This window comes from Carcharhinus amblyrhynchos, chromosome 12 (assembly GCF_965287045.1).
Source record: "Carcharhinus amblyrhynchos chromosome 12, sCarAmb.v2.hapA, whole genome shotgun sequence".
NCBI lineage: Eukaryota > Metazoa > Chordata > Chondrichthyes > Carcharhiniformes > Carcharhinidae > Carcharhinus > Carcharhinus amblyrhynchos.
The window spans coordinates 13,280,866-13,301,606 of record NC_137335.1 but is presented as its reverse complement, the minus strand read 5'-3'; the positions used below and the strand labels follow the sequence as shown (position 1 = coordinate 13,301,606).

General features: G+C 42.4%; 1 protein-coding gene across 1 annotated transcript in view; it reads left to right on the top strand.

Annotated features, from left to right (window-relative positions):
• cfap61 (cilia and flagella associated protein 61) overlaps positions 1-20,741 on the top strand; it is a 174,834-nt gene that overhangs the window by 11,821 nt on the left and 142,272 nt on the right. The window contains exons 4-6 of the mRNA XM_080199899.1: positions 73-149; positions 5,047-5,114; positions 5,224-5,347. Of these exons, the coding sequence (XP_080056025.1) occupies positions 73-149; positions 5,047-5,114; positions 5,224-5,347 (269 nt within the window). The remainder of the gene's footprint in view (positions 1-72; positions 150-5,046; positions 5,115-5,223; positions 5,348-20,741) is intronic.

The following is a 20,741-nucleotide window of genomic DNA, read 5'->3' as shown; positions in this document are numbered from 1 at the left end:
CTCAAAGTGTTTTATATTTTCTATAATCAATCTGTGTTTATATACTGCACACATTTTTTTTAACTTTGGCAGCCTTTGAACACTCTTTTTATGCACCTGCTTGTGGCAAAACCAGAGGTTGCAGCTGGTTGTGCAAGAGAGATGGTCAGGTAGGTTGGGTATTAGACAAAATTTCTTAATTATGGATAACGTTTGCATTCTGCTACATTTATATGCTTAGATACAATGTGAAAAATCTTTGCAGAGTCATCTGTTACTTTGAGAGAGTTGTTGATCAGATATACCTTAATTCGGGGGTGGTTTGGAGCAGGGGGGAGGCAGTTTTGAAGTGAAGACAGATGGGGTCATTCCAAAGATGAAAAGCAGAAAGAATACCTCAGAGATGGGGAACTTGAGAGATGAAGGGCAAGTGGGGAAGTGCTTTGTCCATTCAAAACCACGTTATTATTTCCTTCATTCCAACTAAAGATGCCACTTACTATTTAACAGTAACCTGTGATCCTCACTCTTTTGCTCAGAAAAATATAAAAGGATAAAGTGACCTTGCACAGATCACTTAAAAGTGGAAAGTGCACCTAGAGGAATTGTTTAAAACTATTCTCCCAAAACTTACGTGAAAATGTGGAATCAAAATATTCAAAAACACTTGAATGGGAACACCATCACCTGCAAGTTCCCCTCCAAGCCACTCACCATCCTGATGTGGAAATATATCATCGTTCCTTCGCAGTTGCTGGGTCAAAATTCTGGAATTCCCTTCCTAATGGCATTGTGGGTCAACCCACAGCACGTGGACTGCAGCAATTCAAAAAGGCAGCTCACCTCCAACTTCTCAAAGGCAATTAGGCTTGGGCAATAAACACTGGCCAGCCAGCAATGCCCATGTCCAACAAATGAATTTAAAAAAAAATTCCTAACCCCGCGGATGCCCGCCATATTTGATCTTTCTTCCCTTTAGGGCCATTCAGGTGACAATGGTAACGTGGAAATGCCAACTTCAATCTGAATGGCTCCAGTTTAATCGTGCTGGTTAAATTTGGCCCGCCTGAGAACTGCCCTGGGCATATCTAAGGTGATCTTGCAAAAGTCTGCACCAAGCTTGGTTTCATGAGTTCAGCTCCCATCTAGTCTGAGGCTGCAGTCTACTTAAGATGTATGTATGTAGTCAAGCCAGGCTGTGTCATCTCCCTGATGCTCTTAAGGTCATAGTGTCATAGAGTTTCACAGCACAGCAAGAGGCTCTTTGGCCCATTGTGCCTGTACCGGCCATCAAGCACGTATCTATTCTAATCCCATTTTCCAGTGCTTGGTCTGTAGCCTTGAATGCTATGGTGTTTCAAATGCTTATGTAAATGCTTCTTAAATGTTGTGAGGGTTCCCATCTCCAGCCCCTCTCAGGCAGTGAGTTCCAGATTCCCACCTCCCTCTGGGCGAAAAGGTTTTTTCCTCAAATCCCTTCTAAATCGCCTGCACCTTATCTTAAATAGAATCATGGAGTCGTAGAGATTTACAGCATGGAAATAGGCTCTTCAGCCCAACTTGTCCATGCCGGCCTTTTATCTTAATGGCTAAGCAAGCCTCAATTGCCTGCGTTTGGCCCATATTTCTCAATAACCATCTTACTCATGTAACTATCTAAACGCTTTTTAAAAGACAAAATTGTACCCACCTCTACTACTACTTCTGGCAGCTTTTTCCAGACACTCACCACTCTGTGTGGTAGAAAATTGCCCTTCTGGATCCTTTTGTATCTCTCCGCTCTCACCTTAAACCTATTGCCTCTAATTTTAGACTCCCCTGCCTTTTGGGAAAAGAGATTGACTATCTAGCTGAATTATGCCCCTCATTATTTTATAGGTCTCCATAAGATCGTCCCTAAGCCTGCTATGCTTCAGGGAAAAAAGTTCCAGTCTATCCAGCCTCTCCTTATAACTCATTGTCCTGGTAGCATTCTAGTAAATCTTTTCTGCACTCTTTCTAGTTTAATAATGTTCTTTCTATAATAAAGTGACCAGAACTCTACACAGTATTCCAAGTGTGGCCTTATCAATGTCTTGTACAACTTCAACAAGGCATCCCAACTCCTGTATTCAATGTTCTGACCAATGAAACCAAGCATGCCGTATTTCTTCTTCACCACTCTGTCCACCTGTGACTCCACTTTCAATGAGCTATGAACATGTACCCCGAGATCTCTTTGTACTTTAACTCTCCTCAACACCCTACCATTAACTAAGTAATCCTGCCCTTGTTCAATCTACCAAATGCATCACCTCATAGTTACCTATATTAAACTCCATCTGCCATTTGTCAGCCCACTAGCCCAATTGATCAAGGTCCCATTGCAATTCTGAGATAACCTTCTTCACTGTCTACTATGCCACCCATCTTGGCATCATCTGCAAACTTACTAACCATGCCTCCTAAATTCTCATCCAAATCATTAATACAAATGACAAATATCAGTGGACCCAGCACCAATCCCTGAGGCACACGGCTGGTCACAGGCCTCCAGTTTGAAAAACAACCACCTTCTGTCTTCTGTCATTAAGATGTGGAGATACCGGTGTTGGACTAGTATAAGCACAGTAAGAAGTCTCACAACACCAGGTTAAAGTCCAACAGGTTCATTTGGTAGCACAAGCCACAAGCTTCCTGTCATCAAACCAATTTTGTATCCATTTAACTACCTCATCCTGGATCCCATGAGATTTAATCTAATGCAACATCCATGCATACTGTGTCAAAGGCTTTGCTAAAGTCCATGTAGACAACATCAACTGCATTGCCCTCATCTACCTTCTCGGTTACTTCAAAAAAAACTCGAATCAAGTTTGTGAGACATGATTTTCCACTCACAAAGCCATGCTGATGGCCCCTAATCAGTCCTTGCCTCTCTAAATGCCTGTAGATTCTGTTTCTCAGAATACCTTCTAACAACTTATGCATTACAGATGTGAGGCTCACCAGCCTGTAGTTGCCAGGCTTTTCCTTGAAACTCTTTTTAAACAAAGGCACAATATTTGCCACACTCCAATTTTCAGGCACCTCACCTGTGGCTCTCAATGATTCAAATATCTCTGCTAGGAGACTTGCAATTTCCTCCCGAGGCTCCCACAACGTCCTGGGATACACTTTATCAAGTCCCAGGGATTTATCTACCTTGGTGCACTTTAAGACTTCCAGCATGTCGTCTGGTAATTGACCTCTCTACTAAGAGGAAAAGTTTTTCCCTATCTACCCCGTCAATATTCTTTATATTTTTGTACACTTGATCTTTGCTGCAATGCTCCATCCCACTCTCAGCAAGCTCCTGCTGGAGTAAAGCTAAACTAAACAAACTAAATGAATGGAACATCAACCATCTGCAGGCCAGATCCAAAGTCACCCCATCCTCTGTCACTGAACTACAGTATGCAGTTGATGCTTGCACTTCACACAGAGGCTGAACTCCAAGCTTTTGTTAACACATTCACCAAGGCATATGAAAGCATGAGCCTTACACTAAACATCTTCAGGACAAAGGTCTTCTTCCAACCTGCTCCAACCACACAGCACTGCCTCCTGGTTATCAAAATCTACAATGAGGCCTTGGACAATGTTGGACCACTTTCCATACCTTGGGAATCCATTGTCAATTAGGGCAGAAATCGACAATGAGGTTTAACACTGACTTTAGTGTGCCTTTGCAGTCTTTGGTCACCTGATCAAGACAGTGTTTGAAGTTAAAGTTAAAATTTATTTACTAGTCACAAGTCAGGCTTACATTAAAACTGCAATGAAGTTACTGTGCCATCCCTAAAGTTGCCACAATCCAACACCTGTTTGGGTCAATGCACCTAACCAGCACGTCTTTCCCTCAAAAACCTCACCTCAAAACTTTCATCTCAAAACCCTGGACGAGGACCACTAGTGTTGCCTCCACAGGATCCTACAAATCCACTGGCAGGATTGGCACACCAACGTCAGTATTCTTGCTCGGGTCAACATCCCCAGCATCAAAGCATTGACCACACTCGATCAGCTCCACTGGGCAGGCCACATTGTCTGCATGCCTAACATGAGACAGCTGAGACTCGACTCAGAGCTTTGACACAGCAAGTGAGTCCCAGGGGGATGGAGGAAATGATCCAAGGACATTCAAGACCTCCTTGGAAGAATGGGAGTCTCCACTGACACCTGGAAATCCCTGACCCAAGACCATCCAAAGTGGAGAAAAAGCATCCAGGAAGGAGCTGAACACCTGAGGTTTCAAAACTGAGAGCAAGTTGAAATGAACCGTAACAGTGAGAGGAATGCATCCCACCCACCCACCCACTCTTCCAATCACTGTCTGTCCCATCTGTAATAGAGACTATGGGCGGGATTTAGCGGTCTTGCTCATCCCAAAACCATAAAATCCCTGTCAAGAGCAACAGGTCTGACCCTCGTCCGCTCCAATTTCCACGGGGGTGGACAGTAAAATTCTGGCCTATGTCAGAATTTGGACTCCTCAATTACCTACAAACACACTTTTAATGTGGAAGCAAGTCATCCATCTCTGAGGAACTGCCTAAGAAGAGGAAGACGAATCTGTGCTACTCAGAGAATTAGTCCAGTGACATTGTGCCACTGTCTCCCCCTAGGCTGTATAGACTGTCCCAGGCATGTTATTGCTGTGAGGTGACATTTTTTAACATTTACATTAGAAACCACTTTTTGTAGCAGGGGTGACGAGAGGGGTGGGGAGCAGTACTAAGTCACATTTTTTGCCATGTGAACTGGTTAGGTTCTTAAGTATTACACTAGTTTAATTGCTTGCATGATTTACAAATTTTAGCCTTATGAAGGCTTCTTCATATTTAGATAAATGCTCCAGGTGTGAATATTTGATTACTTGTCATTCCTTTAGATTTTCCACTGACATTATGGCAGATGACTGAGATAGTGCTTGTAACTGATGTTGTAATGAGTAAAAGGCATTTGCTGATTCTTGTTCTTGAGCTTCATTGACTAATGTTACCAAAATTAACAAAAGTTATTACTTTATTTCCAATACTGGTATAGGAGCGTCTTCAATGCAGTCCGAGAATTGCACTATGTAATCCTTGCAGTTCGAAGGAAAGTTGCCCTAGGTAAAAGATTATATTTTGAAATGTTGGAGGCCTCATTCTTTATTTTTATTTTTAAAAAATTTATTCAGTCAAGCAAATCAAGTAATGATTTGTCTTATTTCCACACCAGATCCTGCTGTATCTGTCCTGTTTGCACCCATGCCACAACATAGGAAGGTGGAAGGTGTGCCTTATTCGGCCTTCATCTGTTATAGAAAGGATTATGTTCCAGTACTATATATTCGAAAAGCCAGGTATGGAGCTACTGATACTTCCCCTGTAACGATTGCCTTTTTTTTCTATGGTTTGCTGAAAGATATTAAAAATTTGAATTTACTTACGTTTTGTACTAACAGCGAGGTTAAGGAAAGAGTAAGCTTGTATCTTAGAATGCTCTGCGCAAGACATCAAGACATCCCAAAGCAGTTGCATACTCAATAAAGCTCTTCTGTTGTGTAGCCACCATTGTGTAGTCAAATGTAGCAGTTAATTTGTGCAAAGGAAAATTTTAGAAGAAGAAATGAGATAAGGAGAATCATAGAATCCGTACAGTGCAAAAGGAGGCCATTTGTCCCATCGAGCCTGCACCGACAACCATCCCACCTGGGCCCTATCCCCATAATCCTAAGTATTCGCCCTGCTAATCCCCTTGACACTGAGGGATAATTTATCATAGCGAATCCACCCAAAAAGTCACATCCAATCTTTAGACTGTGGGAGGAAACTGGAGCACCCGGAGGAAACCCAGGCAAACATGGGGAGAAAGTGCAGACTCCGCACAGACAGTGACCCGAGGGCAGAATTGAACTCGGGTTCCTGATGCTGTGAAGCAGCAGTGCTAACAACTGTGCCACTGTGCCGCCAGTCATTCTGTTGTACTAGAGGTGGCAGAGCAATAAGTGTTGGCTAGGATCCTGGGAGAGCTCCTCTGTTTTTCAAAAAACTGTGAGGGACTTTTTGTGTCCACCTGAGCAAGCAAACTAGACTTCAGTTTAACTTCTCTTCCAAACAAATGTCACATCTAATTGTGGTGCACATCCTCACTATGCACTGAACTGTGAGCCTACATTATGGGCATAATTTAATGTGAGTGAAGGGGATATCACCAGCTGGTTGGAAAAACAGCAGGGGGGGGGTCACTTCACCTCAAATGGGGAAGGCCTGCTGGAATCAAGAGCTGGATATTTCTTGGTGGCAGGAGCCAGTGCGCTGTTCACTGGAAACAGGATTCTCTGGTCCCACCACTTCACTGAGATTTCCCATTGATGTTACCCCTTGCAAAACCCGCGGAAGGGCTTACGCTGCTGGTGTGACTGGAGAATCCTGCCGATGTGAAAGGCCAAAGAATTGCCCCCACAAATGTCTGTCATTCACTTAAGGAGACAGTGTCAGACCTTCACAAGGATTTAGCAACCCTGAGGCGGAAATTCGATCCTCCCTAAGGGGCTGCTGGCCCCTGGCCAACCAGCGGCCTGCGGCTCTGCATTATAGACAGAGCTATCAGTCATGGTGGCAGCTGCCAGTAATGCACCCAGGGAGAGGTCCTGCTTTTCAATATTTGTTTCTCAGATTTTATATTCAGCATTCTCAAAGGAAACCTTTTAATTATTTCATGTGATGTGGAAACAACTGTTGTGTGAATTTCATGATTATTGAGTAAAGTTGTTTACAATACTATCAGAGACAAAATAAACTTTCATTTGGAAAGCTATAGGTTAATCGAGGAGCTCTGATGAAGGGTCATCCAGACTCAAAACGTTAGCTCTATTCTTTCTCCACAGATGCTGTCATACCTGCTGAGATTTTCCAGCATTTTTCTGTTTTTGAGCCATCATGGATTTGTTTAAGGAAGGTTTTGTCTGAACAGCTTAATTGAATTATTTGAGGAGGTAACAGAAGAGATTGATCAAGGTAGTGCAGTAGATGTACTTATAATTCAGAAATACATATACCGCAAACATAATGCCAAAAGGTTCATTAATAATCAACTGTTGGTGAATATAAGGAACATTCAGGTATTTTCTTTAATCTTTGTGTATTAAATCCTGATGGGACATTGCCATAATTAATTCAAATGAAGTTTATTTTACAAATCTCTCCATGACCTTGCTCCTCTTTATCTCTATTCAGCTATACTATATATAAGGTGGGGTGCTGAATCACATGTTTTCATTTTAGCATGTTTGTAAATTAGGGTGCGATCTTGTGATGACTTCAGCCAGGCTATTGAGGTTTTCTTGCTAGAGTATGAACTATCTGATGAGTCCTAATTATTGGTTAAATCAGGGAGCCTGATGCTCCCTATATAAAGCAGGTGTGTCAGACTCCCAGCCTGCATTCAGCAGGTAGCAATTGGACAGCTGGCTGTGTACAGATGTATGGTGTAAATAAAGTAACTTGGTGACGGGACTTCCACTTTCATGGAGTTATGACAGATCTGCAAATAGTACTGCCTCGATTTTCATTTTAATGCATTCCTATGTATTCTCAGTCTTTTACAAGCAGGTTGCAACTTTGTTGCCCCCTCCTCAACCCTTCTGCTCGCTACAACCCTCCCCGGTACTCTAGCTCCCTTCTTTACTCCCTTGGCCCTCCTGCTCACCAATTCACTTTCCAGGCTACCTCACTTGTTGCTTATACGTGCTCTCCCCTACTCCTTGGGTGCTCCTGTTTTCTCCCACAGTCCGAAAAACACGTTGGTTAGGTGCATTGGCCGTGCCAAATTCTCCCTCAGTGTACCTGAACAGGCACCAGAGTGTGGCGATTAGGGGATTTTCACAGTAACTTCATTGTAGTGTAAGCCTACTTGTGACACCGATAATAATAAATAAATTCTCTCCCCCAAATCTCCTGCTCATCTCCTCTCCCCAGCTCTCTTGTTTGCTACACTGTCCTGACCCTCCCATTTGCTCTATCTCTCTCCTGAACCCTCGCTGCTATCTGCTTACCACCTCACCAGCTGTCCTTCTCCTGACTCCTCACTGTGGGCATGAGTTTGATAAAATGGCTGCAAAAGGGTAGGAGTTATTGAGGGAGCGAGGGGGGCTGCGAGTTGGAAGGAAGGGGCAGGAAGCTATGAGTGGTAGATTAGGGGAAACAGTGAGCGGTTGGATTATGGAGGGAAACAGTGAGTTGGCAGAGGGAAGCAGGATGATCAGGTAAATTGGCCAATGGGAGGTTCGGGGAGGAAAGTTGGGTGAGCAGGAAGGAGCCAGTTGGAGGTGGAAAGCAACTAACTGGAGGCAGGAAACAGTGAGCTGAAGATAAATAAAACATGCGTTATTAAAAGATAGAGGATTTTTGGGCCAGTTATGTTCAAGGCAGCTTTTAATATAAAAATTAAAGGTCAGGAACATAACTTGTAAGTTTTCTCATGCAAAAATGATTTTAATTTAGCATATTTTGGTTTAGAGTGGCGCTTTAGAAACACAATAGGAGTGTTAATTGGGGGATAGCTATAACTTCCTTCAGCCCAACAACCACCTAACATTTCTCATTCCACCCTCTGAGCATCCCAGTTTTGATTGCTCTGCCATTGGCTATCATAATTTTATTTGCCAAGGCTAAGTTTTGGAGCTCTAAGTCTGTCTCCATTTGTGGTGATAGATGGTGTACCAATCTTCGTTGCAAGCTCATTTTGGTTTAGCATGCCTTTTTAGCAACGTAATGGGAGCGCTAAATGAGGGATAACTGGAATTTGCTTTGGCCAACGATCATTCAACATATTTCATTCCAGCCACTGAGCATCCCCAATTTTCATTGCTCAACTATTTAAATTCATGCATTCATCTGGCTTTGGAGCTCAAAGCTTGCCTCCATTTCTTTAGTCTTTAATGCTGCCATTAGCACTCCCTTTGTCATATCCATGATAACTTTGTCAGCCTTTCCTGAGGTCCCATCTATCCCTGACCTTCTATGCTGCTTCATCTTCTCTGCCCCCACCCCTCTCCAAATTTATAAACCATCTTCAGCTCTGAAGAACACTCATATGAACTCAAAATGTTAACTCTGTTTTACTCTCCACAGATGCTTCCACACCTGCTGAATGTTTCCAGCATTTTCTATTCACAGCTGGATCTTTCCACCATGCTAGGTTTTCCAGCGGTGGAGGCCACCAGTGGGATCTTTTGGTCCTGCCAAAATCAATGGCAATTTGCTTGACTCGTCCATGCCACTGTCAGGGAACCTTGGTGGGGGAGTTGACTACAGCGGGACTGGAAGATCCTGCCGATGAGAAGGGCCCGAAATTTTGGTCCTTTGTTTCAGATTTCCAGCATCCCAAGTATTTTGCTTTTAATCTAAGATTTGGAATTTGAACCATTACCCTTTCTGTCTGTCTACCCCTCCTTTATAATGCTCGTTGCAAATTACCTCTTTAGTTCTCTGCCTTAATGTCTCTTTGTTCAGCTCAGTGTCATAACTATAATATTCCTGTGAAGCGCCATTGGACCTTTTTTGTTGAAAGTGCTATATAGATCCAAGTTGTTGTTCTTGCAACTTGGACCATTAATCGTAACAGCAAGTAGGTCTATCAGGTTGGCGTCATTCATCACTGAAATTACTAACCTCATAGAAGGTTTATTATCAGCAGAAGGATCTTGATGCCTCCCATTAATTTCATCCAGTCTCATCTGTCTGCAGTCATATGTCTGCAGTCTGTGGTATTGTCAAATCACAATTCTTTTTTGCCTTCCTATATACTGTGTGCTTCCAAGAAACGTTGACTTGGAAAATGAGATTAAACCTTGTCACTAAGGGCCCGATTTTAACTTTGTAAATGGATGTGTTTTGAGTGAGTTAAAATTGGGCTTTATGATTCTATAGAAGAAAGAACATTCCTCTTACAACTTTCTGTATTATAATCTGCCAAGGTGTGGAGGGGCATCTTACCTTCTTCACTACCTACCAGGAATCACTGGTTGTGTTGGTATCAAGCCCACATTCCTGGCTTTGTGAGTTTGAGTCAAAGTGCCAGTCCCTCATTACTTAATTCACGGCGTGATTGGAATAGTTTGTGCACAAAATGTTGCTCTTCCTAAATTGAGCAGTTTAGTTTCTTTAGTCTGTCTGCAGAGTTATAGGATTTTGAAGATCTTTTTTCTAGTTTTGGCCATCGGCCTGCTTTACATAAAGCATTACAATGTTTTTTGTGATCCTCGTATACCACATAAAGCATTACTCTTCCCTTATCTTTTCTAACAGTGCTTTTTCTGATAAATCATTTGGACGCCAAGCAGCATTCTACTTGCTATTATTTGTTATTATTTTGTTGCTTTTGCCCGACATCTTTCCTTTTCTCTTCCATCCTTAACAGCACAAATGCAAAATCTCACTCATGTCAAAACCTTTCAGCGTTTGACCAAAGTGATGGAATATTCCACTCTTGAATATTGTTCCATCTCAGCAGTCGATGGCCATTTCATTTTAGTTCTGACAGTGAGTACTTGTCTGCCTGGTACTTACAGATGTTGAACTCTATGGTTGGTCTCTAAGCTCTGCTTCCATTTGCTACATTACCCTGTTAACAGGATTTTTGACACAACAAATTTTTATTCCTTTCCATGTTGTAAAGGTTATTGCCATACACTCTCTGGAGATATTTTTAAAAATAATTTCATTGAATTTTTAAAAATGTCCATTTCAGTTTATTTGCAAGTATATTTTGTAAAAGTGTACACTAACACCATTCTATTAAAGTTAAGACCTACATATATACTTTATGAAGCCATTGAACAACTGGATTGCATAGTTCTTGGGGGAAAAGGTGTATCGATGTATCCAGGTTTCTTAGCATTACTGCGCTGGGAGCAGTGTAGGTTGAGAGGTAGGTTTGATCGAGTTGGTTTGCTCTGCACATTCAAGTTATTAGTTAGATAGCAGTAATGTGAGGGAGAATGAGAATGTTTTTTATCCTTATTCTCTTTGTGTTGCTGATCTGGGGTTGGTGGGGGGAAGGCAATTGAGTGAATGTAGGGAAAGGGGGGAGGATTACAGGGAAGTCATGGGGTTGTACCATGAGTCTCCAAGAACAGAACTCAGACTTATACAAAAGTAATTTTATAGGCTTTTTTTTATATGTGTGGTAAAAGATTTGGAATGCTACGGCCTTTCACGCTGGCAGGCTTTTCCAATTCTGCTGCAGTGAACAAAGATTTGGCTGGGCGCCAAATTCTCTGACCTTGCTGCAGTGGGAGTGTGGTGTGAACAGCCGGTAAAATCATGCCCTTTGTCCTTTGTGCTCTTTGGGTTCTTATTGTGATTATTCCAGCACTAAGCTGTAGAGGGCACTAAATACTATCCTAAAGAATACCACAGGAATTGAATTCATGTTAACTGCATAGTTTAATTAAAGTCCAAATCATAATACTGAACAAGGAATTTGCTGCAGACAAATCATTTTAGTTTTGTATTTTGTAAGCTTGCCTTTGCATGTACCAGGTCCATCTTTGATAACATAGTACCAAATTCATAAGCTATTCCACTGCGTATATCTGTTTATCTTTCTACCCATTATCCATCTTTTTTTAAAATTGAACTGTAGCCTCCACTGCATAAAATACTAATATGTACAAACATTCTGTGGAATTCACAGTCCTCACAAGGCAAATGCTGGCCTAGGCAGGGCCTAGGTTGGAACTATGTAAGCTTGAAATTTCTAATACATGCCTTGTATAGGGAGTTGGACTATATATGACAGGCAACAGTTTGAGAAATTAGTTATATCAATATAGTGCATGTGGGACCCATTGCTGGATCCAGGCCTAATTAGCAAGCTGAATCCCAAAGTCTTTCATTGTTGGGGACCAATGGAAATATTGTTGATTCTGGGGTGCAGGTGAGAGTTGGGGAGTTTGGGTGTTGGGGGAGATTTGAAAAGATGCATAAGACAAGTAAGCACTGAGGAAATGTGAAAAGTGTCACTTGAGCCCATTAGTCTCATGTGAGTAAAGCACATGATCAAACTGACTGCACACATAATAGGGATCATTAATACAGGACACTGGCAGGAGTGATTCCAGCACAATTGGCGGGCTTGGAGCCAATGAAATTAAGGAGTTAACATACTTACAGAAATCTAATGTGGGAGTTATGCACATCTGGACAGCAGTCACTTTTTGAGCTGCTGCAACTCCTTTTCTCTAACCTCTGTCCTGGTGTAGATTCCCCCGGCTTGAATTTGGGTGTTTCAGACAGGTTGAAGCAAAGTAACAAAAAAGGTAATAAGCGGCCTACCAAAAGTTGTCAGAAGCTGGCTGAGCGGCCAAAGAAAGGGCTACAAGCAGCCAGTAAAGATTCCAGCTTTGGAGGAATTCTGTGGAATAGTGAACTACAAAAGAAGCCACCTTGTGCAACTTTCACATGGACCCACTAGAAAACTGAGAAAAAGCCCAAAAACTTGAAGCTTTTACTCTCTCTTTCACAAGGGTAAGGAGGGATGTATTCCCGTTTTGGCTGCTCAATTTCCCAAGAGGCATTGAATTGGCGATGGCACTACAGAGTCTAAGAGCAGCAGTAACTGTGTCTAGTGTGACAGGGTACAGAGGAGATTCACGAGAATGATCCCAGAAATGAAAAGCTTGACGTATGAGGAGCATTTGAGGACTCGTATCTGTTCTCGGTGGAGTTTAGAAGAATGAGAGGGGATCTAATCGAAACTTACAGAATACTGAAAATCCTGGAGAGAGTGGACATGGGGAAGATGTTTCCGCTAGTAGGATAGACTAGGATCCGAGCGCACAGCCTTAGAGTAAATGGACGACCCTTTAGAACCAAGGTGAGGAGGAATTTCTTTAGTCAGAGGGTGGTGAATCTATGGAATTCATTGCCACAGAAGGAGGCCAGGTCATTGAGTGTATTTAAGACAGAGATAGATAGGTTCTTGATTAGTAAGGGGTTCAAAGGTTAAGGGGAATAGGCGGGAGAATGGGTTTGAGAAACTTATCGGCCATGATTGAGTGGTGGAGCAGACTCGATGGACGAATGGCCTAATTCAGCTCCTATTTTATGGCCTACATAACCTCCTAGAATTCTTAGCCAAAGTATGATGCTACATTGTCAACTGTACCAACTCTACCTAGCATGTGCACAAAGCTATCATCATTGAGGGTACTACAAATATCCAGAAGGCACATCAAACATACGCAAAGGTGACTGCAGCAGGAAGGTACAGAGATCACCACTACTATTAAAGAGTATGATAAAGGAGCAGGAAACAAGCTGGAATCCTAAAAAAACCTGTTCTCAATCCAGACTATGGCTGCTCGCTTTTTTTGGATTAGCTTTCAAACAATATATTGACAACACAAAAGATTTGCTTCCATTCATCAAGCAATTTGATAAGTCATTAGTGAGCCTCAATAGACCGCACTTAAGGCTGCAACAAATCAACTCTATCAAAATAAAAGCTTGTCAGTGATGGAAATAAACATGGGGTAGAGTTTCCGCTTTTAGTGCATTTGGGAATCTGGAGGCAAATCATGCTTGAAATGGAGCTGGTTTTCCAAGGTGAAGTTGTAGTATAAGTTTCCATTCAAACTTAATTGCATAATCGTAAATGTAAAATCTTTCATTAACTGTGCAAACATGTTAAAAATATTAATTGATGTATTTAAAAATGATATAATCTGCCATAGTTTTATTAATACAGCTCAAAATTTTAATCAAATAAAAAGCATTTTTAATAAGTGTCTCATGTACTACCTGTGAAATCACTCAAAATGACTTATAAAAACTATCCTGGTCATTTTTAAATTTAATTGGTGTACTCTAGTCAGTTTCTTAATAAACTCAATAGTTTTTATTGTTTAAAACTTTAAAAATATATTTACTTCTGACTTTGTGCTTAGCAAAGAGGTTTAAATGTCAACAAAGATTGACAAAGAAGATGATAAAGAAGGGTAGGAGAAACTATGAAGCTGGGCTTGCGCTTAATATAAAAAAGGATAGCAAGAGTTTTTATAAATATATAAAAAGGAAGAGGCTGGCTAGGGTGAACGTTGGTCCCTTAGAGGATGAGAAGGGGGACTTAGTGGTAGGGGATGGGGATATGGCTGAGGTCCTGAATAACTTTTTTGCTTCTGTCTTCACGGAGGAGGATGTGAATAGTTTGCCGGGTGTTAGAGATGGAAATGTGGTAGGACTGGAGGGTCTTAATGACATTACTGTTACTAGAGAGGAGGTGCTCAACAGACTGGAGGGACTGATTGTGGACAAGTCGCCAGGACCGGATGGAATGCATCCGAGGGTTCTGAAAGAAATGGCGGAGGTGATAGTGGATGCCTTGGTGGTTATTTTCCAGACGTCGCTGGATTCCGGGGAAGTGCCAGAAGATTGGAAAGCGGCTAATGTTACGCCGTTGTTTAAGAAGGGTGCCAGGCAAAAGGCAGGGAATTATACGCTGGTTAGTTTAACGTCTGTTGTAGGTAAAATGTTAGAATCCGTCATCAAGGAGGAAATAGTGAGGCATCTTGAGAGGAATTGCTTGATAGAGCAGATGCAGCACGGTTTCGTTAAAGGGAAGTCGTGTCTGACAAATTTACTGGAGTTCTATGAGGATGTGTCTAGGGCGGTGGATAGAGGAGAGCCGGTGGATGTGGTCTTTCTTGATTTTCAGAAGGCGTTTGACAAGGTACCTCACAGGAGGTTATTGCAGAAGGTCAGGGGACAGGAAGTTGGGGGTAGGGTGTTAGCGTGGATAGAGGATTGGTTCTCAAATAGGAGGCAGAGAGTGGGGGTCAATGGGTGCTATTCGGATTGGCGGATGGTGACTAGTGGAGTGCCTCAGGGGCCAGTGCTAGGGCCTCAGCTATTTACCATTTATATAGATGATCTGGAGGAGGGAACCGAGTGTAGGGTGTCGAAATTTGCTGATGACACCAAGATTGGAGGAAAGGCAAATTGTGCGGAGGGTGTGGAGAGTCTACAGAAGGATCTAGATAGGCTGGGCGAATGGGCCAGGAACTGGCAAATGGAATTTAATGTTGGCAAGTGCGAGGTGGTCCACTTTGGTAGGAATAATGGTAGGAAGGATTATCACTTAGGTGGCGAAAAACTGCAGCAGGCGACGGTGCAGGGGGACCTTGGGGCCCTTGTGCATGAGTCGCAAAAACCCAGCTTGCAGGTGCAGCAGGTGATCAGGAAGGCGAATGGGATGCTGGCCTTCATAGCGAGGGGGATTGAATATAAAAGCAGGGAGGTCTTGCTGCGGCTGTATAGGGCATTGGTGAGGCCGCAGCTGGAGTACTGTGTGCAGTTTTGGGCGCTGTACTTACGCAAGGATATTTTGGCCTTGGAGGGAGTGCAGAAGAGGTTTACTAGGCTGATGCCGGAGTTGAGGGGGTTGAGCTATAAGGAGAGGCTGAATAAACTAGGCTTGTACTGGTTAGAGTTTAGAAGAATGAGGGGAGATCTCATTGAGACGTATAAGATGATGAATGGGATGGATAGGATAGAGGTGGAGAGACTCTTCCCGCTCAGAAAGGATAATAGGACTAGGGGGCACAGCCTCAAGATAAAGGGGGGGCGGTTTAGAACGGAGTTGAGGAGGAACTTCTTCACTCAAAGGGTGGTGAATCTCTGGAATTCTCTGCCCGTTAAAGTGGTGGAGGCTACCTCACTAAATATTTTTAAGACGCGGGTTGATGGGTTTTTGATAAGAGAGGGGATTAAGGGTTATGGGGAGAGGGTGGGAATGTGGAACTGAGCCACGACAGATCAGCCATGATCTTATTGAATGGCGGGGCAGGCTCGAAGGGCTAGATGGCCTACTCCTGCTCCTATTTCTTATGTTCTTATGTTCTTGTGTTCAAATAAATAGTTTGATTTGTGCACTACCTTGTAAGATTGTTAACAGGAGTATATGGCAGAAACTCACCATGCCCATTATTTCATTTGGTGAGAGCGGCCAGTCATGTGGGCAGTGCTGACTTCCAGCCTACTGATTTTTAAATTAGCATTAAAGATTAAAGAAACTCAATTGCCGCTTGATGTAACTTATGCTTAAAATTCCCCAATCTTTTATGCTGGCTTGGCTGATTTCAGATGGATGACACCATGACGAACAATGGTAACTAGTAGAAACTCCAAGCCATCTAAACTTTATAGATATCTGGAATAAAATGGAGTGCTATCAAGAAAAACATTCTTCTCACTGTGATATAGGTCTCATTTACTGACAATAAGACTGATTTAGTCTACTGAACTATAGGATTGTTAGATTGGAGAGGAAAGGAGCAGTTGTCCAAATACACTGCACCTAGTAATGCATCTGATGCTGCCTGTGGATGAGATTGTGTAGTAGCCAATGTTTACCTGAAATGAGGAAAGTTACTAAAGATTCCGTCTGTATAGACGTAACACAGACTTTTCCACCATAGTACCTACTCAAAAGAAATCTATTTGGCAACAATATGCTAATTTTGGGGAGCTTCAATTCAAAACACCCATGTTGTGTGTCCCTCAATGCTGCACTCAAAAAGCCACTGAAAAAGAAACTTGCTTTTATATGGTGATCTCAGGACATCCCAAAGTGTTTCACAGCCAGTGAAGTATTTTTGAAGAAGTGGCATGGTGTTTAGCACTACTGCCCCTTTGTGCCAGAGACTAAAGTTCAATTCTGGCATTGGGTAACTCTGTAGAGTTTGCACATTCTCCCTATGTCTGCATGGGTTTCCTTCGAGTGCTCCGGTTTTTTTCTCACAGTCTAAAGATGTACAGGTTAAGTGGATTAGCTATGCTAAACTCCCCTTAGTGTAGGTTAGGGATGGTCTCCTTCTGCACTGTAGGGATTCCGTGGAAGTGTTGTCAGTCTGTTGTTAGGTTGCCTCAGAAGATTTAGGTGTCTTACTGGCTGAGGCAAAGATCTTTCCCTAAAAGTATTTTTGTTACATAATAAACAGTATATAAGATATCATAACATGAGGACACAACTATTGCTCACTCATCTCTCAGAGAAAGATGAGTAAGGAGAACCCAAATTACATTATTATGCACATAGTTCCTTACACAATTGATCAATAGCTATTATTGGTGTTAGAACGAGCCCTCTATTCTACCTTCTCTCAAGTGTTTATCCCTACAGTATTATATACCCTCCCTCCTACATCTCCATCCAATGTCTATTTTGGAAGGCATGGTCTCCTTGGTGGTTTCACCGATCTCCCTGAAATTGTGCAGAATTTTTTTTGAGGTTTTTGCAGATCTATTCACTCTGAACTAATTTCCTGAGTATTGTCACTACTTGTTCCTCTTTTTAGTAGTTCTGTAGGCATGACATTCTCTGAGGATCAGGGTATGCAGCCCATCCTGTTGGTTTCCTATTCATTGAAATCACTCCTGTATCTTTGGATGATACATGTTTCTGTTTGGACCAAAGACCATCTTGGTTGTTATGATTTCTCTGTTGTGGTACCTTCTTACTGTTGGTCTCTAATCCACACCATCTCTCCTTTTTCAAGAGTACAAAGTTTGCGAGTCCTGTGTGATTATATTATACATAGGGCTTATAACAGTTTTGGAGGTGAGGCCATGTAGCTTTTTGCACCTCCATCCAGCAGGAATAACAAACCACAAGGATGAGAAATACTTTCCCTTTGAATTAAAATGCGTCCATACCTAGATGATCCCATGGCCTGGTTGGAAAAGCAGAGGGTAGAAGTGGCTCTTTATGTTTCTGACTGTGGATGGCACAGTTGACATCATAGAATCCCTGCAGTGCAAAAGAAGGCCTTTAGGCCTATTGAGCCTGCACTGACAATAATCCCACTTAGACCCTATCCCCGTAACCCATGTATGTACCCTGCTAACCAGCCTGACACTAAGGGGCAATTTAACATGGTCAATCAACCTAACCTGCACATCTTTGGACTGCGAGAGGAAACCGGAGCACCCGGAGGAAACCCATGCAGATACAGGAAGCGTGTGCAAACTCCACACAGGCAGTCGCCCAAGGCTGGATTTGAACCTTGGTTCCCTGGAGCTGTAAAGCTAAGTGCTAACCAGTGTGCCACTGTGCCACCAATGGAGCTACTAGGAATATGCCATCCATCAAGGCAGAATGTGAATCTGCATACATTCTTTATTTTGCCTTTGAGCTCCCAAAATTCTTGCAAGCTTCTTCTCTGTTGCTATCAAGTGGTTAAGGGCGTGAAGGACTCGACTTCCCCAGTGAAAGTTTAATCTTCTTGTTCTGGGTAGTTGGTGGGTATCACTGACAGAGTGTTGGCCACGGTATGGTATTTGCCCTGTAGGAGCATTGTATTGCGTGAGCCTCAATCCAAACCTCTGAAGTTGGGTGGCATCCTTTGGTGGACAACAAAGTGATCAGTTTCAATCTTGAATTGCAGACGAAGGCTAATCTGAAAATTTTTCACATTTCCAAGTTGCCGCAAGGGCTTCTATGTCTATAACAGCAGAGCACTGTTCAGTCTCAGTTAAGGAACTTGATGTGCAATTGACAGGTCTCCTGTTCCATTGCTCTGGATTTCGAATAAAACAGCCCTCACACTGGTTGCTGACACATCCGCTGCTACAACAGTTGGATGTTTGGGACCACAGTGAGCTTGGATCATTGAATATATCAATATTTTGTTGATTTGTTCAAGTGGTTGTTTTTGATGCTCAATTCAGGACTATACATGCTCTTGTTGCAAAACTTGTCTAAGAGGTTCATTTACTGGGGGGAGGAATTTTCCCAGTTGGTTGACCATTCTCATAAACTTTTGTTGTTTTGTGATATTCTTGGGAGGCAGGAATTCTCTTGTGGCTTTTGTCTTCTGTGGGTCTGCAATGATTCCTGTGGCCTGTATAATATGGTCTAGGAGTTTTAGATTCAGACCTACACAGGTTTTTTTGCTCAGCAAAGAGCATTCCTGGGATTTTCAGTGCTCCCCGCAGCATGTTTCTTGGTGGGTGGCCTGCTGTTAGCCGGTGGCAAGATCTTCTGGTCTCACCGCTGTCAAACGTTTTCCCATTGAATTCACTGCCAAGAAACCTGTGGTGGGGAGATCATGTCAGCAGGACCAGAAGATCCCACTGCAGGCCAATGGCCTGAAAATCCTGCCCACAATGTCTCAGAGAGTTTTCCATCTTTGTGTTTTAATGAAGCATCAAGCTGACCAGTGGCATTTAGTTTGCTTCCTCCTGGATCTTGGAGTTGGATTCATGAAAGTTGCAGAGCAATTCTTTGTAGTCACTGAATTTTATTAAATGAAACTGAGACTCCATACCCATGACATTGTGTGATTTGGGCAGGACACACTTTATGTCTGTGGAACAGCAAGGACATTGAAAAATGGTGGTTGCTGCCCTTTTATTGTGCTTCTCTGGTTGCTGCTATGATGTACTTTCACTTTTGCACCAAACAAACTAAATGAGCTGTTCCTGCGTGATTTCTCTCACCCCCTTATAATGATTTTATTTTGCCTTTGCTCTTTGGTCTGCCCAGTCAACTGTACAGCTTTACTAAGTGTCAAATTTTCCCAAGATTGTAGAAAGTTGAACAGGACACTGATCACTATTCTTTCTCTTATCAAGTAGTCTTTTAATGTTCTGAGCTCACAATTGTCAGTAAAACAGTAGCGATTATTTATGAATGAATTGATTCCTTCACCTGATCTTTGACCCTATTGATTAAATTTTGCCTTCTCATTATGATGTTTCGATGAAGACTGAAGTGTGCCGATATAGACTCATAGGAGACTGTCTGCTCATACTGCCTGACCAGTGTGTTGTCTGCAAAGCTACCAACAACATATAACAAGATACTAACTTTGTTCTTGTTATTCTTACTCTCAAGACCCCAATTTATGGAGAGGCTGGGTAGCTTGAAACCAGATGTCCAACCTGGGCCAGAACTCCTTCAGTGTGGCTGGCTAGACACGTGTTGAAGCAGCAGACTGGACTTTGCAGCTTACGAAGGCATTATTAACTTCTTTAGCAAGCCAAAGGTATAGGGACATGATCTTGCCTCTCCACAAGGCCTTCATAGAGAATGTTTAATCATTTTCTGGAATTTGGCTGATTCTTCAGAACTGCTAAATGTCCCTTCCATTGTAGGTTTAAAAGAAGTTTGAGAAGTCTTTGTCTTAGTAGAATTTCTGTCTCTAATGGCAAGCTTGGGTTATCAAATAGAAACAGGCCTTCAGTGCAGGTCTGTTTGAAGTTGGGCTCTATAGTCCCCAGGTGATCATTAGTACTTCCTCAGAGATAACGAGATATGAGATTTCCAAAACTGCAAAATGGCTTATTTTGTTCTGGAGTCAGAACAAAAACTCACAGAGGGTCAGCCATTTCAATGCTCTTTATTCAACCAAGATCCAGTTTTAAATTACAAAATAGTCACACTGGTGTATTTTTACAATGTGAGGGTCTGTTCCATTATGCTGGGCTACTTCCCAAGATGCTGGAAATTATTTGTGGCCAGAATGGTCCACAAGCCTGAAAAGGATCTAGTGACTCCGGAAATTAGCAACGTTGAATTACCTGGGAAAACCCCTCCAGTTTTACCTCGAGGCATTGACTTCAGCTGAAACTAAGTGGGATTCAGAAAAGGACAAAACACCAGTTTCTAGAACTGGCAGATCATATGCTTCAAGTCTTTAACAAGCACACATTCAGAGCATGCTTGAAAGTGAAAATGATTTTCAACAA